Genomic DNA, 19298 nt, shown 5'->3' with positions numbered 1-19298 from the left:
AACTCTCCCTGTGGGTGCTGATCCCTGTGATGAGTGTAACATTTAGCCTAGTTATGTTATGGGAGTGTATGACAGAGACAAGAGAGCTGATAGTAGGTATCCCATGGTGCAATTCTGCCCAATAACTGACTAGGGCTCAGAGAGGCTTCTGTTACTTAGCCCCAGCCATTTGGTAACAACTAGAATACATGCTGCCAAGATCTTTCCTGTGGTTGCACCAAGATCTTTCCTGTGGTTGCACTAAGAACAAGCAATTTCATCAATGCTGCAAACTCTTCAGCGGGTTTAAAAATCTTGGTCATTTGAATCTGTATTGTGTTTTTAGGGTGTGCCAGCTACCTTGAGTGGCAATGACCAAAAATACATAATTTAAGAAATAAAAGACAAATGTGATGTTATACACATTTGCACACACCGCCATGCTGTTGACACATATGTGTGAGACATGAAAAAGCACCACAACTTAATAAAGTACGCTATATTCAGCAAGGTTTCAACAAAATGTTTGAACCATAAACTGACTTACTTCAAAATCACACAGCCTGTGCCCAAAGGAGGCGCCGTCCAAAAGACCTGAATGCGGGTCCTTCTCCTCGGTGTACTCTCAGTAACAGCCACAGGACAATTACTCATGAACTGTGTCTCTTCTTCATCTATAATCTAAAGAAACATAACAAAAATATATTTCATTACAATCATCTATATCATAGTGTCTGAAAATACTGGATGCTATATAAAATTATACCATATGTATATAGGATATAATGATTAGGAATGGGCCATATTAGCCACTAAAAAAATCTTGGTATAACCTCATCCCTTGAAATTCCAGGAATTGGTTTTCTTTTAAATTCAGGAGGGCCACAGAAAATCCAGCATGTGGGTTGGGGAACTCTGCAAAGACTCTAGCCTTGACATAAGTTAAATGAGCTATGGTAACCCTGGGTGGAATCCAAGTGATGTCACTGTGCTTACATGATGGCTTTGATCCAGTGACCACATCTGCTGATAGAAGAAGACAAAAAGTGGGACCTGCAAGGAGCAGAGAAATCAGAAAAAAACTTTCCCTTCCTCTTAAGAACCTAAGACGAGCCCACGGGATCATGCCAAAGTCACATCTATTCCAGCATCTTGCTCTCACGCTGGCCAACCAAATGTCCATGGGAAGACCACAAACAGACCTGGAGGGCAGCAGCAGTCTCCCCACCTGCAACTTCCAGCAACTTGTATTCTAGAGGCATACCACTCCAACAGGAGAAGTAGAACACAGCTATCAGTGGGCATGTTCACTGGAATGAAATCTGTTCTGTGAATGCAAAGGCACAAGTAGCATTCCACCTCCTGAGGCCAGAATATAGGGCCTGACTTTGGGGGTTCCCAGGATTTTAGAATGATGTCCTCTTTCTGATCCATGGCCAGCCTTTGGGTAACTCCCCATCCCAACTGAGAAAGAATCAAATCAAAGTGACCCTGTCAGGGAACTGACATCAGAGGAAAGGGAGGTGGTAGGGCTCCCAGAGACTGGGAGAGAGTCAGCAGCTAAAGCAGGGACAAGGAGGGGGAGCGAGGGGTCTCTGGAGGAGGATCTCAGTAATGCTGAGAGAGACGCAGCAGCCCAGGCAGGAAACAGCAGGGGAGAGAAAGGGGTGAGAGACACTTCCAGCGAAAATAGCGGGGAGGTGTCAGAAGCAACTGCAGGGAGACCCATGCTTCGCCGGAAGCTGCCACGTCGTGAGTCCAGGAGACGCGTTTCCGTTAAGGAACTTCTTTGCTGGAAGCGCTTCCGCAGGCAGCCACTGTCAGACACTACTAGTGACTAGAGCAGACATGTCTGAGGAGCTCTGTCACACACAGAGGTTTGTGGGGCCGCACAAACTCTGAAGGGGCACAATTTTAAGCACAAGCAGCTAATCATCCCCTGACAGCAGTCTGACAGTCTCTGTACGCTGCCTGTGCAGGAGAAAGCATCATGAGCAACCCAGCCGGAACCGGAGAGGCAGGGGTTGGAGCTGGTCCAAGCTTGGAAGAAAGGTATCAAGCTCTGGAGGTCCAACTTGCGCTGCAGACGGCGAGGCTCGAGGAGAGAAGGGCTCAGGATGCTGACAAAAAGGGGAGAACCACTCAGTTCCCCAGAAAGGTACCAGGATTGGTGCAGAAGTTTGGGGGGGACCCCAAGGATTACCATGCCTTTAGGACTGAGATGCAATATGCCCTGAATGTGCAGTTTGATGAGTTCCCTGATGAGGAATCGCGAGTTGCTTTCGTAATTGGGCATCTTGAGAAGGGGGCGCGGGACTGGGTTCGACCCCTGATGGCAACGCACAACGATATCCTAAAGGACACTATGAAATTCTTTCGTGCAATGGATATCATGTTTTCCAGCGATATTGAGGAAGGGGTGGTGCGCAGACAGCTAATGGCTTGCAAGCAGGGAAGCAGATCTGTCCGTGAGTACTGGACTGAATTTACCATGCTGATTCACAGATTGGGGTGGGATTTATCGGCAGCACCCATTCAGATGCTATTTGAAGAAGGTCTTTCTTCAGCTGTGAAAGACGAGCTGGCCAGGAGCCCCAGGGCGGTGTCTATGGATCAGCTGACCAAATCTGCGCTGACCATTGGAGCGCGCCAGGAGGCAAGAGCCTTGGAGAGGCGGGAAGGGAGAGGGGAACGTTGGAAGGAGTTACGCATTCCAGACATTCCTGAGCCAGCTTTCCCGCCGGCAGAGCCGATGGAAATCGGAACAGCCCGCGCGCGCGCAGTTTCAAAGCCCAGTGAGGGGGCGAAGAAGGAGGGAAAGGGAGCCCGGAAATGCTATCTCTGCCAACAGCCAGGCCACTTTGCCAGAGTCTGCCCCCAGAGGAAGGAATGGCAAGGGATGGTGGGAGCAGTTGAGGGGGGAGAGCAGGGAGAAACGGAGCAGGTAAAAGCCAACACCTGGTTGCCAACGTCAGGGCACTGCAGCCAGGCCAAAGAGCAGTGAAAGTGCCCGTGCCAGAAGCTCCTCGACCTGCTCTAGTGATTGAAGTGTCGCTAGAGCTGCGAAATGGACACCCCCTAAAAATAAAGGCGCTGTTGGACTCAGGCAGCTCCTGCAATTTTATGAGCAAGGAGTTTGCTGCTGAACATCAGATACAGACTATCCCTTTAAGCAACCCCCTGCAGGTGACCACGATCGATGGCAGGGAACTGTTGGGAGGAGGAGTTAGCTTGCAGACCGTCCCAATGATAATGAGGGTGGCAAGGCACACAGAACTGATAGCGTTTAATGTGGCCACCTTGGGAGGCGCTCCCATTATTTTGGGAATGAGCTGGCTAGCCTTACATGATCCGCTGGTGGGCTGGCATCAAAGAGTGGTTTCCTTCGGTTCAGCACATTGCTTAGAACACTGCAGGGGGGAAAAGGGGTCAGCAGGGGCCCAAGCCACCCTAGCAGGGACTGAAGTAATGGGGAAGGGGAAGGTGCCACCACAGTATGCTGATCTCAGCGACGTGTTCAGCGAGAAGGAAGCTGACCAACTACCCCCGCATAGGCCCTTTGATTGCCAGATCAATTTACTCCCTGGAGCACAGCTTCCTGTAGGCAAGTTGTATGCCATGTCAGACAGGGAAATGCAGGAGTTGCGAGCGTTCATTGACAAGAACCTGAAGAGAGGCTTCATCAGAGAGTCCAAGGCAGCGGGGGGTAGCCCAGTGTTTTTTGTGGATAAAAAAAACACGGACAAGCCGAGGCTGGTATGTGACTTTCGGCGCCTAAATGCAGTGACAGAGCCGGCGGCTTTTCCTATGCCCAGGATTGATGATATTTTGACCAGGGTGCGAAAAGGAAAGATTTTTACAAAGCTGGACCTAAGGGGGGCGTACAACCTGATACGTATAAGGAAAGGGGATGAATGGAAGACCACCATGTTCACCCCTTTGGGGGCATTTGAATACCTCGTTATGCCTTTTGGATTACAAACAGGCTCCGCGTGTTTTCAAGCCTTCATGAACCACGTACTGGGGCCTTTGCTCTACAAGAATTGCGTGGCCTTCTTAGATGACGTGTTGGTGTATTCGGAGAATGAGGAGCAACATGTGAGAGACGTCAGAGAAGTGTTGAGCAGGCTGCAAGCCAACAGACTGTGGGTGAAACTGGAGAAGTGTCAGTTTCATACCAAGGAGGTGGAATTCCTGGGGTACCGCTTGTCAGACAAGGGGTTGGCCATGGACCCCGGCAAGGTTCAAGCGGTGCTGGAATGGAAAACACCCAAGACCAAGAAGGATGTGCAGAGGTTCCTAGGGTTTGGAAACTTTTATCGTAAGTTCATCCGAAACTTCGCCCACCTGACGGCGCCCATCACGGACTGTCTCAGCAGTAAAAAGAAGTTTGTTTGGACGGGGGAGGCGGAGCGAGCGTTTGAGGAACTGAAAAGGGCCTTCGCCTCTGATGAACAACTTCTACATGTGGATTTACAAAAAAAGCTGAGGGTCGAAACAGACGCTTCTGACAGAGCCATAGGGGCGGTGCTTCTTCTGCAGCCGGGGAAGGAGGGGTCAGAGTGGCGACCGTGTGCCTTCTTTTCGCGAAAGCTGAACAAATCTGAGAGGAACTACACGGTGTACGACCGGGAACTTCTTGCGATTCATGAGGCCTTCCGGAGATGGAGGCACCTGCTAATTGGTGCACAACAGAAGGTGCAAGTGTGCACGGACCATAAGAATCTAGAGTATTGGAGAACTGCGCGAGTGCTCAACCAACGGCAGTTGAGATGGGCCCAGGAGTTCTCCAAATTTAACTTTGAGATTTGTTACGTACCAGGCCCGGAGAACGTTAGGGCGGACGCTCTCTCACGCAAACCTGAATATTTGGAGGGAGAGGGTGCACCCGAAGAGACCCATGTCATTCCCGAGGACCGCTGGGTGTGTGGGGCGGCATTGGTGGGGCAAAGGGAACTGGTAGAGGGAACGGTGCAGGATGAATACGCCCAGGACAAACTCAGGGGTCTCAGGAGGGAGGGAGACAAACCCGGGGGTTTTGAGGAGAGAAATGGGGCGTTGTACTACAAGGGAGCGTTATACATACCTGAAGGGGAATTGAGGGAAAAGGTACTCAAGCAACTGCACGATAGCCCCACAGCAGGGCATTTTGGGCAACACAAAACCATGTGGCTGGTTACCAGGGAATTCTGGTGGCCCAAGGTCAGGGAAGATGTGCGGGAATATGTGAGAGGGTGTGACCGATGCCAACGAGCCAAGGGGGAGAGGCGGGCACCGGCAGGTTTATTAGAACCACTACCCACGCCGGAAAGGCCATGGGAGGCAGTGGCAATAGATTTCATGACTGATCTGCCCAGGTCCAAAGGGAAAACAGCCATCATGGTTGTGGTAGACCTGTTAACCAAGATGGCCCACTTTATAGCCTGCTCACATGCGGTCACAGCGGAAGAAACCGCTAAATTGTTTGTGGAAAATGTGTTTAGGCTGCATGGCGCCCCCTTGAGGGTGGTTTCTGACCGAGGGAAACAATTTACTTCCAGGTTCTGGAGGAAGCTCATGAGCTTATTGCATGTAGAGGTGAATTTCTCTACTGCCCGTCATCCAGAAACCAACGGGCAGGCGGAAAGAGCTAATGGTGTCCTCCAGCAATATTTGAGGTGTTATGTGAATGACAGAGAGAATGATTGGGTGGAGAAGCTGGCGTTGGCAGAATTTGCCTACAACAATGCAGAGAACGTGTCCACGGGGATGAGCCCGTTTTTGGCTAATCATGGGTGTCATCCCCGAGCCTTCCCAGGGGGGGAAGGGGAGAACTGGAGCGTTCCAGCCGCAGAACAGTTCGTGGAAGAAATGGAAGCGATCCATCGCCAGCTCCAACTTAATTTAAACAGGGCGAAGGAGGAATATAAGAGGCAGGCAGACAAAACCAGAAGGGAAGGGGAAAGCATTAGGGTGGGGGACCAGGTGTGGCTGTCCACCCAAGGGTTACCATTTAAAGGAGGTTGTAAGAAGTTAAGACCCAAAAGACTGGGCCCATTTGAAGTCACGCAACAGGTCAACCCAGTGGCTTTCAGACTCCGGTTACCGAACCACATGAAGTTGCACCCAGTGTTCCACAGGTCGTTGCTGTCACCGTATATAGGGGACAGAGAGGGGAGGGTCAATAGGGGACCAGCTATGGAGGAAAAAGAACACAGCTACCATGTAGCGGAGATTCTCGATTCCAGGTGGAAGGGAGAGCAAGTAGAGTATTTGGTAATGTGGGAAGGGGAGCCGGAGTCGGAAAACACCTGGGTCAGGGCAGAGGATGTAGATGACGAGGTTTTGATTGAAACTTTTCATCAGAGATTCCCTCGAAAACCCCAGCCAGTGGCGAGGTTCCGGAGGGAATACTTCGCCACCACCGACGAAGAAGAAGAGTTGGAGGGGTTCTCTGATTCCGAGGGGGAGGAGGATTCAGCGAGTCGGAACGAAGACCGATGGAGGGAAATGTTCGAGACGTCTGAAGATGAAGAGGATTCTTTTCGGGGTTTCAGCTCCTCACCGCCCAGAGGAGAGAGTAGGGGCGGGGGAGAAGGGGGCCCTGGAGGGGAGGTGGATGTCAGGGAACTGACATCAGAGGAAAGGGAGGTGGTAGGGCTCCCAGAGACTGGGAGAGAGTCAGCAGCTAAAGCAGGGACAAGGAGGGGGAGCGAGGGGTCTCTGGAGGAGGATCTCAGTAATGCTGAGAGAGACGCAGCAGCCCAGGCAGGAAACAGCAGGGGAGAGAAAGGGGTGAGAGACACTTCCAGCGAAAATAGCGGGGAGGTGTCAGAAGCAACTGCAGGGAGACCCATGCTTCGCCGGAAGCTGCCACGTCGTGAGTCCAGGAGACGCGTTTCCGTTAAGGAACTTCTTTGCTGGAAGCGCTTCCGCAGGCAGCCACTGTCAGACACTACTAGTGACTAGAGCAGACATGTCTGAGGAGCTCTGTCACACACAGAGGTTTGTGGGGCCGCACAAACTCTGAAGGGGCACAATTTTAAGCACAAGCAGCTAATCATCCCCTGACAGACCCACTCCCCTTTTTATACCAGTGATACTCCAGTGGAAAATACCTAAAATCTACTGCAATTTTGGGGGAAGATAGTAGGACAAAAATGGTTTTCTACACTTATGCAAGTATACATTTATGTGAAACACAAATAATAAATAGAACTAGGTTTATTTTCTCCTATATGTTGATTTGGACAAGACAGTTGTTTGGTTTACATCACAGGTGATTTTCAAATATCAGCTGTGCTAGGCAGAAGAAGAGAAAATAAAACCAAGTAAGGAGAAAGGGGAAAAGAAGAAACAATCACCACCTATATAAATAGTAGGTACAGAAAAGCTGGTCTTTAATGTGCCATTGATTTAAGACTAAGTTCACCTTGATAATTACAGGAAGAAAATAATAAAGCATATATTGCTTCCGCTATTATGTGGCAAGAATAGTAGCCTGGCAGAGGAGTAATGTTTCATCAAACTGCACCATAAAATTCTACTAAATTCAAGGTCTTATAATAGCACCAATAAGATATAAATCATATTATCATCCTTCTTGGAACCCTTGGCTTCCAGATATCAGTGTCTGGGTCAAGGTGTATAAATCTTCCTTCATTCTTAAGGCTGAATGGAGGGGAAACAAGAGGGAGAAGTGAAGAAAAAGAATGCCAGGCTAGCTCACCTTGAGCCAAAGGAACAGGTCAGCTTACATTCACCATGAATACAAGATCTAACAGAGATTTTCAGCTTCTGAAATTCTGGGACTATAGAAAGTAGTTTCTATACATTTCTTTAATACACCTGTGCTGTCTGAAATGCACTTATCTTTATTTGCCTATTGATTCTAATATTTATATCCCACTGTTGGACATGGATTTCAGGGTGACTAACAATCAACATCAATCAAACCATTTTATGTTTATTTTACAATAAAGACAGCAATAATAATACAGCAAGAAGCAACTTAAAAGCAAGGAAAATCAGATGAGCAAGAGCAATACAACAAAGATAGAAACAAAAGAGCCCAGCACACATCCTGAAAAAATGAAAAGGAAACACTGTAGAAAAGTCCAAGAGAACAGGATGGATCCTGCACATCACTGAAAATATAGCAATGGAGGTGTCAAATCTATGGCACCCTTGCGCTTAGGGATGGAGGGCCATATTTTGGATGCCACCTCTGAGAAGGCCCTTCCTCTCCCTAATCCAGCGATTCTCAACCTGTGGGTCCTCAGATGTTGTTGGACTACAACTCCCATCATCTCTGAGCTCTGGCTTTGCTAGCTAGGGATGATGTGATTTGTAGTCCAACAATATCTGGGGTCCCACAGGTTAAGAACCTAATCTCTGATGATGGGGCTACATGGGGAACCAACTGCCAGTCAAGGCCATGCTGCAAAAGGTCATTCTTCAGATAACCCCATCCCAGGCCATTTGGAGCTAGCTGTGTTATGGGTTGTGTTATGAAAGTGAAATTAGTCCCAGCGTTTGGCAACAAGGGTCTTTCACCATCCCTCATCATTGTTCACGTCCATTATACATATATAGTGGTACCTCAGTTTAACAACAGTCCTGTTTACGAACAATTTGGTTTATGACTCCACAAAACCAGAAGTAGTGTCCTGGTTTGCGAACTTTACCTCGGTCTAAGAATGGAATCCAAACGATGGAAGGGCACTGGCAGTGGGAGGTCTCATTAGGGAAAGCACACCTCGGTTTAAGAACGGTTTTAGTTTAAGAATGGACTTCCGGAACAGATTATGTTCATAAACTGAGGTACCACTGTTTGCTTCCATAACATGAAGAAGCTTTATTCTGGAAACAACCTAAATGGAAGCTGGGAAGTCACACAGCCTTCGTTTCCATCTGCGGAATGGGGATAATACTGATCTGTCTTGAAGGGTTGTCATAAAGACTACTGAGATAAAATGGGAAATATTATTGCACTTCCCACTGCCAACAACAGCCATAGTATGTGTGCGTATGCATGTATTTCTGTACAGAACAGCTGCCTTGGATTACAAATAAAACGGATACTTTTTCTTTATGTTGATGGGCACAGATGTAGTTTTGAGCTTCACAGATTTACTCTTCAGGAAGAATAAGACAGCCCAAGAGACCAATAAACCATTTATTTTGGCTGATGTAGAAACACATACACAGTCTCTGCATGGCAAATTACTTTTGGAAAATCTCATGGTTTACATTGAAGTGCTTGCAGGAACAAAAAGGCCACATGTTCAAATTAATGGAATGACCCCCAGAACATTTTTAAAAGGCTCCTGTGCAGTCTCATACACTAACTTTATGCCTCTTAAATATCACTTGACTGAAAGGAAATACATTCCTGGTAGCTTCATCCCATTTTCTTTTGCCCTTTATGTTCTGTATAAAAAGGACTGGGATGATAAGTTCCTGCCTCTCAGTGCTCACTGCCTCCCAGAGGAGGAAAAATGTTTTCTTTACGCATTTTCTCAAGTTATTTAAAATGCAATGCTGGATTATGAAAGTTTGAAACAGAGTCAATGTTTTGCTTAATTGACAGATGCTTGTCCACTCAAAATTTATTTTAGAGTGCTTTGAGGAAGGTTGAGATACCATACTGATTCTTACAAGATATTGTTTGTTTTGCTTTTTCTCCCTCTTGCTGAAAGGGGATTTGTGAAAGACAGAGTCCACTTACAGAACTGTGACTTTAGATTCCAAAAAAGTTCACAACTTGTACTGACTTTTACAACTCAGATATTAATGAAGATACACACACACACACAGAGAGAGAGAGAGAGAGAGAGAGAGAGAGAGAGAGAGACCCTATACAGTATTACATGTCAAAGAGAAACACATATTCAGGCAAGGTAACACTAAAAGCATTTCAAATTATTATGTACCTAATGTAGTTTTATGAATTCTGTGGTAGTTCTGTATCTGCTTTAGATGCCCATACTTATTTAATACATAGTCTCATTATGGAAAGTATGGTAATTCAGATTTTGATTACCCATAATCACTGTCTATTTCCTTTGTAACTACACATAAATGTATCCAGCATTCTTATTTAACAGAGCATCTGATTGCCCAAGCATTATGGAAAATGTTATTAATTGTATATTCAAGGCGTAATTTTATATACAAGGAATTATTTCATCATTTTGCCATTAGAGTTACTTTTCTCAGCCTGAGCTATTGCAATGTGGTACAGCAATTTGAACACCCCGAGGCAATGTATGGTATGTTTAATGCACAAAAAGGCTAAGTCAGTATGGGAAAGGTTGCTCACCTGATTCTGGGGGAGCCCCCTTTCCCTCACAGCCCACCCCATTCAGGAGAGTCCTCCAAACCTGAGGGGAGCCTTTTCCATGGGCTGATGGGGCTGCCAGGGAGAGGAGGAAGCAGGAAAGTCAACTTCTGTTGCTGTCATTTTGTGCATATTTCTCTGGATTCAACCTACTAATAAGATGCCTTTTGTGTTTTAAACTTGTATTTTTATGCTGTAAAACGTCCTGAGATCTTTGGATGAAGGGTGGTATAAAAATTTAAAATAATAGTAATTTGTTGTTGTTGTTGTTACTGTTGCTGTTGTTAAAAAAATAGATCAGGGTCCCCAACCTGTAACTCTGGAGGTCTAAAGGAACTGTTATGGGCACCACAAAAGACTTCTTTTACAGAAGAAAATTTGGTCAGGCCCTCCCAAATGCCAAGCAAAAAAACTGTATGTACTCCCTGCAAACAAATGAAACATGGACTAAAAAGAGTCCAGCTCCCTCCCCCCCCAAAAAAAAAAATGCAGCAGCAACAACAACAATTTGATTATTTATGCTTTGTCCATCTGGCTGGGTTGCCACCCTGAGTGGCTTCCAACACATATGAAAACATAATAAAATGTCAAACATTAGAAACTTCCCTATAAAGGGATGCCTTCAGGTGTCTTCTAAAAGTTGTGTAGTTCTTTATCTCCTTGACATCTGATGGGAGAGCATCCTGGTTCCCCACTTTTCACAGTGAGGGAACCGCCAGAAGGCGCCAGCTCAGAGTCCAGGCTCCTTCAGGTATACAGGGCTGAGGTCATTTGAAGCTTTAAATGTCAGCACCAACACTTTGAATTGTGCTTGGAAATATACTGGGAGCCAGTGTAGATCCTTTAGGACTGGTGTTCTATGGTCCCGGTGGCCACTCCCCACCAACCAACCACCCTACAGACAACCACTGCAAAAGGCAAACATTCAATTTCTAAAATAATAATAAAAATAGCGAGGGGGGCTTAGCAGGTGCCAGGGTGGGTGGGTCTGAGGGTGCCAGTCATGACCATTGCACTATATAAACAAGCATATAAAATACCACCACCCTCTTTCAAAGGGACTGCTCACAATATTTTTTTTCACCAAAGCTACAGATGGACAATGGAATGGGAATACAAAGATAGAGATTTAAAAGTGCAGACACAAACACAGTAAATGCATGAGTTTCTTAGGAGGTTGAAATAATGATTCAGACAACCTTGGGAATGGAGTAAGCTGGGAAAAGATATTTAACAAGATCATAAACATACAATTTAGTCAGAATCCTGCACTGCTGAACATAAAATTTTGATATGGTTTTTCATTTTTCTTTTAGTACAATCAGCTTGCCTAGAGTGTTTAGTTTTGCAGATTGCAGCAGGAAATATCCATCTACAAGATTTATGCTGATTACCCTTGGCTCTGATCTAAACTTTCACGCTTACTTGTAGCTCTTATGCAGCAGTTACAAACAACAGGTTGAAGCTGCAAGCATAAAGAAACTGGCCAGAGCAATGGTCAGGATCATCAGGGGACATCATGAGAAGTACTCAAACTCAGAACTCATACAAATATAATGCCTGCTCAAAGGACTGTCAGGTGATACAGCTTTTATTAGGCACATGACTTCTTGTAAGGAGATAGATAGATGGTAGAAGATGATAGATGATAGATAGATAGATAGATAGATAGATAAGATAGATGATAGGTGATAGATGATAGATATGTACAGTGGTACCTTGGGATAAGTACTTAATTCGTTCCAGAGGTCTGTTCTTAACTTGAAACTGTTCTTAACCTGAGGTACCACTTTAGCTAATGGGGCCTCCCGCTGCCGCCACTGCACAATTTCTGTTCTCATCCTGAAGCAAAGTTCTTAACCCGAGGTACTATTTCTGGGTTAGTGGAGTCTGTAACCTGAAGTGTATGTAACCTGAAGCATATGTAACCCGAGGTACCACTGTACATATATATATATATATATATATATATATATATTCTGAAGGTTCTTTCTCTCCATTGAAATGATGCTTGTTGACTTAAATCAATTGAAACTTGAGCCTTCTCATTAAACTAGGGATTACCAGTGTGGCATATGCAGGTGCAAGGTTGCCTTTTAGTATGCCTATGACGGCATCCACAAAAGCCCTCAATAAATATCTCCCCAAGAATCCATAAGGCATGAGAGGATGTTCTCTCTTCCTGCTCAGTTCCTATTTCCAATACAGTCATACCTTGTTTTTCAAACAGCTTAGTTCTCAAACATTTTGGCTCCCGAACGTCGCAAACCCAGAAGTGAGTGTTCCGGTTTGGGAACTATTTTTTGAAGCCAAACATCCAATGGGGCTTCCGCAGCTTCCGATGGGCTGCAGGAGCTTCCTGCAGCCGATCGGAAGCTGCGCTTAGGTTTCCGAACATTTTGGAAGTCGAACGGACTTCCAGAGAGGATTCCATTAGACTTCCAAGGTACGGCTGTATCTTGGCCTATCCTACATTGGACATACTCTCTTAAACATGCCCAATTTTCAATTGATGCTGGGATTGAACACCCACCCTCCTTTCCATTCTGCACAGGAAAGAGGGGCAAAGAGCTTCTCTCTGTGAGCAACCTTGGTGGTGGCTGTCCAGTGACGGGCGGGAGGTGGCTGATGGGGGAATATTCCTCCACTGTTATGCATGCCCAATTCCATTGCCAGTTCCATGGCTCTTCAAAAGGAAAGCCAAGGGGGTGCAGGGATTGACTTTGGCCCCCTGAGCGAGGACAAAGTGCTCTTTGGCAGGTTACAAGCAGCAAGAGATGCTTTGGGTACCAATGCCCCTTACTAAGGAATACTCATCTCGGGGAGTTTCACCTTTATCTACCCGTACGTCATTCTTGTGCTGGAAAAAATATATTTTACTTTCTCCAGGCTTCGGAAAAAATAATTTGGATTTGGATTTAAATCTGCTGATGAAATGCTTTTAAAATGATGTCTTTTTGCTTCTACTGTTTTAATTAATGTTGATTGCTTTAATTGGTTTTATTGTTAACTGCCGGAAAGTATTACCTCTTAAGGGCAAGACACAGGCATATTTAAATAAAGAAATAACAGTAAATACATAGTCCCGAAGCCTTTCTCATTGCACTCATGCAGTACGGCACGTTATGCAAGACACAGTTATAAAAAAAGGAGAGAAGCAAAAGCTAGAGAAAATTTAAATTCTTCCTTTCTCAAGCTCTCAGGCAACTATTAGCGTATTTCCCTGTATTAAAGTAATAGGTTCTTTCCAGAGCTGTCAAGTCGTGTTGCAAAGGTTCTCGTAATGACTCCCATTCTCACCACTTCTTCTGTTGCACATTTCTCTCCATTCAGTCACTTCATTCTCCAATGGTGTTGGCAAATGTCTGCTGAAGGGGCAAAGTGTTAACTGGTGGGATTCACCATACCGCCCCAAATCTCAGGATTCTACTACAGTTATTTGTAGTTTACCAAAATGGATTGCAAGGCAATGCTAGCTCCCAGGTTTGGAGGCTTTTCAATCACAAACATTATGCTGCCCCATAGCTCTTTACAGCCCAATTTAACTGCTACCCTACTGCTTACACTCAGACGTCACTCAGATCCCTACGCCTCTCTATGCAGAAGTAAATCCCATTGTTTTCAACTGTGGGCAGGACTGCAGCCTTTCTGTTTCCATTAAACAGCTTCCCATTGTAATGCATTCCTTTAGTAATTCTGACAGTTTAGGGGTGAATTTTAAGCACAGCCCAGTGGGGCTTTATAGCACAACAGGCCCACTGTTGCTTCTGTACACCTGCCACACACAACAGCTAGGACAGGAGGTGCTGTGAGGGCATGGATTGGGCCCAATGCTGTCCATGATGGCAGCAGGGCCGGCTTGGGATCCAACGGGTCCTGGTCTGGCTTAGCCCTGCCTCAGCCCCAGGAATCGGGTCTTTCTGTTGACTCCCACTGACAGAGATCCTGCCAGCAGCACTTCTTCCCAACCACATGGATGGAAAGGGGAGTTTTGCCCCAACAAAATAACTCTGCAAGCTGTGTCAAAAACAACAACAACAACAACAACAACAACAACAACAACAACAACAACAACAACCCAGACCAATGCAAAGGCATTTGGATTGTTCTGTCAGTTAACTACAAAGGCAGTGCAACCCTATTCATGCTTCGTCAGAGAAGTGAGTCCCTCGAAAATCAGTGGGGCTTATTCCCTGGTAAGTATGTTTAGGGCTGAAGCCTTGTAGGGCTAACAGCTAATCTACGCTGGAAATGAGTATTTATTCCTATTTGGAAAGAAATATTTTCAGCAAAAGATTTGAGAGCTGACCAAGAAAATTGTTGCTAGTACTTCTTATCATGTAGTTATTTTATTTTTATCATATTAAAGATAAAGAAATTGAAAACATGCTCAGCTCTTTTCCCATTGCACAGATCAGGGAACTAGCCCCAGTTGACCCTATCTCCCTCTAGAGCTACCCTGCTCTGCAAAAGTGAGCAAACTCCTCTTTTCAACCAGGTTTCAGCCAAGGTTTCAATGCGAAGCTTGCCTGCAGTTCTTCATCTCCCCCCCCCCTTCCAACACTAGTCAGCCTGTCCCTGAAAAGCCCTGCAATAAGACACATACTAAGCAATAGCTCTGTAGAAAATACTGTAGTGTAAAGCTGACACATGATACTAGTATGAGGTTGCTTTCACCAATCACATCCCCCCTTGGCCTGCCTTGCTTTGCCTACTGGCTTTGTAGACATCCCATTATAGATAGTCCTGTGGAGCTGCGTTTGCCTATATTGTGGAGTATGCAGTGGGGAACATTTTGTCCATTCTGGAGCAAGGGGCACAGGGAGTGTGTGTAGATGCACATCACAAAACAGAGCTTAAAATCCTGCACTACCCCTCACTCTGAGGAAGGCGGTCCTTCTTTAGAGTAAGGCATTCTGGATAAGGTGGCCCAGCAAATTGCCTGCATTGTATTTATGTATGTGTGTGTGTGTATGTGTGTGTGTGTGTATATATATATATATACACACACACACACACACACACACTGGTGCCTCGCAAGACGAAATTAATTCGTTCCGCAAGTTTTGTCGTCTAGCGAATTTTTCGTCTTGCGATGCACGGTTTCCCATAGGAAACAAAGTCGCAAAAAGTTTTTGTCTTGCGAAGCAAGCCCATAGGGAAATTCATCTTGCGAGGCAAATCGAAAATGGAAAAACCTTTTTTGTCTTGCGAGGCATTCGTCTTGCGAGGTACCACTGTATATATATACACATACATACCCTGCCCATCTGGCTGGGTTTCCTCAGCCACTCTGGGCAGCTCCCAGCAGAATATTAAAAACACGATAAAACATCAAACATGAAGAACTTCCCTAAACAGGACTGCCTTCAGATGTCTTCTAAAAGTCAGATAGTTGTTTGTTTCCTTCACACCTGATGGGAGGGCATTCCACAGGGAGGGTGCCACTAAGGAGAAGGCCCTCTGCCTGGTTCTCTGTAACGTTGCTTCTCACAGTGAGGGAACCAGTAGAAGACCCTTGGAGGAGGTCCTCAGTGTGCAGGCTGAATGATGGGGGTGGAGATGCTCCTTCGGGTATACTGGGCCAAGGCTGTTCAGGACTTTAAAGGTCACTTTGAATTGTGCTCGGAATTGTGTCATTTTGCCAAAGGCAGCTAGTAAAATTTTTTGTGAAGGAAGCATGGTGGGTGAGGAAAGGAGGGGGAGAAGTGGCAGTGGTGGATGAGGCAGCACAACCCTTTGTCACCTAATATTTAAAGGAAAGCTGCAGTCCCTGCTTGGCTGCCTGGGTGCTGTGTGGGGCCCTGAATGTGCACCTCTTAAGTCTGGCCCCAGTGATGCCTCTGCTTACTCTACATTAACCCCAAAATGTTGGAGTTTAGACAGGATAGTATCAACTAAAGCAACAGGTTGGTTACAACAGGGCAGTGGCACAGGGACCCATAATTAAAGTGGGCTTGCACAGGGGTCTAAAATTTATTCACTCCAATGATTTATCAGTACTTTCACTCAAACATCCCTTAGAATGTCATAGTTGCCTTTCTGTTGTGTGAATGCTATTTCTCCAGGGTAGAACCTACATACACAGAATAAGGAAATATCCCTTTCATTAATTTTAGCCCATCCTTTTCTTTTCAGAAATTCAAGACACCACCATTTCTTCTAGCAATGTCTTGCAATTGTGCTTAATAGATCATAACAAAAGAAACACTGTCGTACTCTATGAATGAACATTAGGACAAGAATATACACTGCTGTGTGAATGTAAGAAAACAAATCTGAATGAGCGCTGTTGCTTTAACTGCATGCTGTATGTGATTGATATTTGTTCCTTCGGTAACATAATACTGTTGCCGACTTTATAAATCACCAGGGAACTCAAGTGACATATTGTGGGAGATAAGACCTATTTATCCAAAGAGGCACTGTATTACCTCACCATCCCAGAGCCATAACTCTTGACACAACCCTTAGGCAAAACAAATCCAGTTCCTCTAACTTCTTTTGTTCCTCTGCTTTACCCACGCTCCCTGGGTTTTAATACCACAAGCTAATGGCTCTTGGGAAATAAAAGCAAACTAAAGTGTAATGGGTAGTGAAATCAATTGACAAATAAAGTCAATTTGCTAAAGAAAAATAAAATGAAATAAGAAGTGCCAATGGAGGTGAATATTAAGAGTTAAGAATGAGACCAAGAGCTGCGTGTACACAGAATCACTCACACCAAGGATCCTTAGTGCTCATCTACATTTATACCTACTGGTATATATAATAATCAAAACTCTTACATAATGAGTATACCTAACAGCTCAGGGCCAAATGCAGGAGGAACTTGGATTTTTGACTCAGCAGGTTATGTTTGCATGTAAAACCAATTACAGGAAGAATAGCAACAGTAGAGATGCTGTAAATGATAAATGCTTATTATTATGTTAGTAAAGGTAAAGGGACCCCTGACCATTAGGTCCAGTCGCGGATGACTCTGGGGTTGCGGCACCGATCTCGCTTTATTGGCTGAGGGAGCCGGCGTACAGCTTCCGGGTCATGTGGCCAGCATGATTAAGCCGCTTCTGGCGAACCAGAGCAGTGCACAGAAACGCTGTTTACCTTCCCGCCAGAGCGGTACTTATTTATCTACTTGCACTTTTATGTGCTTTCAAACTGCTAGGTTGGCAGGAGCTGGGACCAAGCAACAGGAGCTCACCCCATTGAGGGGTTTCAAACTGCCAACCTTCTGATTGGCAAGCCCTAGGCTCACAGTGCCAACCATGTCCCTACACATTTCAGCTTACTATAAAAAGTAGAATAACACTTGCTAATCCACATTTTTTTTAATGTAAAAAGTTTTAAAATACAATAGTTTATTTCAACAGAACCTCCACTGTCAACATATTTTCATCAGCGTAAAATGCTCTTGGCTAAAATCAGTAACTTCTTACAGCACATGGGTGGAAAACCTCCCACCCATGGGTCAATCTTGATTTGCCAGGGGGTCCAAGTTGGCACACAAGGCCATTTCCACCAAAACATGTCCACTAACCCTTCAACTGATGTCACTGGGTGACATTAGCTGATAGATGGGGAGCAGAGTAACACCCTGGTAAAGCAATCTCCTGCATCCAGCAGGATTGAGGATTCGTCAGCTAATGAGAGGAGGGTTCGATCCAGCTGTGTGCTGCTTCACCAGCATGTTCCTGGCTGGCGAGGCAGGCCCCTCCCGCCATCCCTGCAGGCCAACATTCAGATACCTTGGAGGTCAAAGCTCCTAACGACACTACAGCAAACTCCAAAATGATATACTTGCCAACAGACTCAGGTGCCTTCGCTTTGTGGAAAAGAAAGAAAGAACGAGAGAAACCAAACAGGGATTATCATCAAATTACCAACCCCTTTATCCTTTTTCCAACATCTGAGATATACTTCTCCCCCACCCTTTTGTTTTGTTCACATAAGAATTATCTTGTTGGATCACACCATAGTCTACGTAGTCTAGCATTCCATTTCCAGCAAGAGCCACTACTCCCAAGCCATGTATGAAAGTGCTAGTCATTATCTAATGTATATTTTCTTCAGAGGTAGACTGCCTCTGTACATGGAAGTTTCATCTGACTGTCACTGTCAATTACCTTTATTTCATGTGACTACCAGGCCAGTCTCAGTGAAGTTCCACATCTAGCTTCACACTGAAAGCACCCAAGAGTCTTTGATGGGCCCTTTGAATTTCTCTCATCCCAATGGTCTAAGATAGTAGTTCTCACCAAATCCTACTGCAAGGAATTCCACACGTCATTAATTCTGTATGTCATTAATTCTTCAGTGTTTGAAAAAGTGCCTGTATTCATTGAGTGTCCTATGGGCCAGGTATTATGAAAGAGGGAGGGAAGTCTTTCTCTCTACACTGTTCATGCATCTAGAAAACTATATTAGTCATTGTTTTCTAAACTAAAATGCCCCCAAAACTTTTCCTCTATTCCCAAGCTCATTTTGTCCTTTTTCCAGTTCATTTCTATCCTTTTTTTTTTTTTTAAAGGGGCCAATATACAATAATCTTTGTGTGGTCATACCACTGATTTATATCATGGCATTTTATGATACTTTAAAAAAAATCACTTTCCCAACCCTTTCCAAAATTAAATGTGCTGCTGTCACAGCCATAGCAATACTGTTTTGACATTTTCAAAATAAACCCCCCTGTCCATTCCATTTCTGAATGTCTTTATAGGACAATCTTGGTTCTGGAATGCACCAGTCACACCAAGCTATGGCCAAGAAAACCCTTAATTGCTGGATTAAAGTGTGACAGAACATGCGATGGAGTGGCAGGCGCCGCAACTTAATTGCAGCTGGGTAGTTCTGGTGGTGTTGGTAATAGGCTGCTGCTGAGAACTTAATCCCATCGTCTGAAATGGGCTTGTTCAATTAATTTCTCACTACAGCAAATCATTCGTTCTGCTCAGTGCCCACATTTGTATATAATCGATATCTTTTGAGCAGCCCA

At 45.2% G+C, this 19298-nt stretch overlaps 1 protein-coding gene across 1 annotated transcript in view; it reads right to left on the bottom strand.

Annotated features, from left to right (window-relative positions):
* The window catches only part of SPON1 (spondin 1), a 280598-nt gene that overhangs the window by 215169 nt on the left and 46131 nt on the right, over positions 1-19298 (bottom strand). The window contains exon 3 of the mRNA XM_082214277.1: positions 527-660. Coding sequence (XP_082070403.1) covers positions 527-660 — 134 coding nt within the window. The remainder of the gene's footprint in view (positions 1-526; positions 661-19298) is intronic.

Source organism: Podarcis vaucheri (assembly GCF_965113315.1).
Source record: "Podarcis vaucheri genome assembly, chromosome: 1".
NCBI lineage: Eukaryota > Metazoa > Chordata > Lepidosauria > Squamata > Lacertidae > Podarcis > Podarcis vaucheri.
This window is presented reverse-complemented; position numbering and strand designations above follow the sequence as displayed.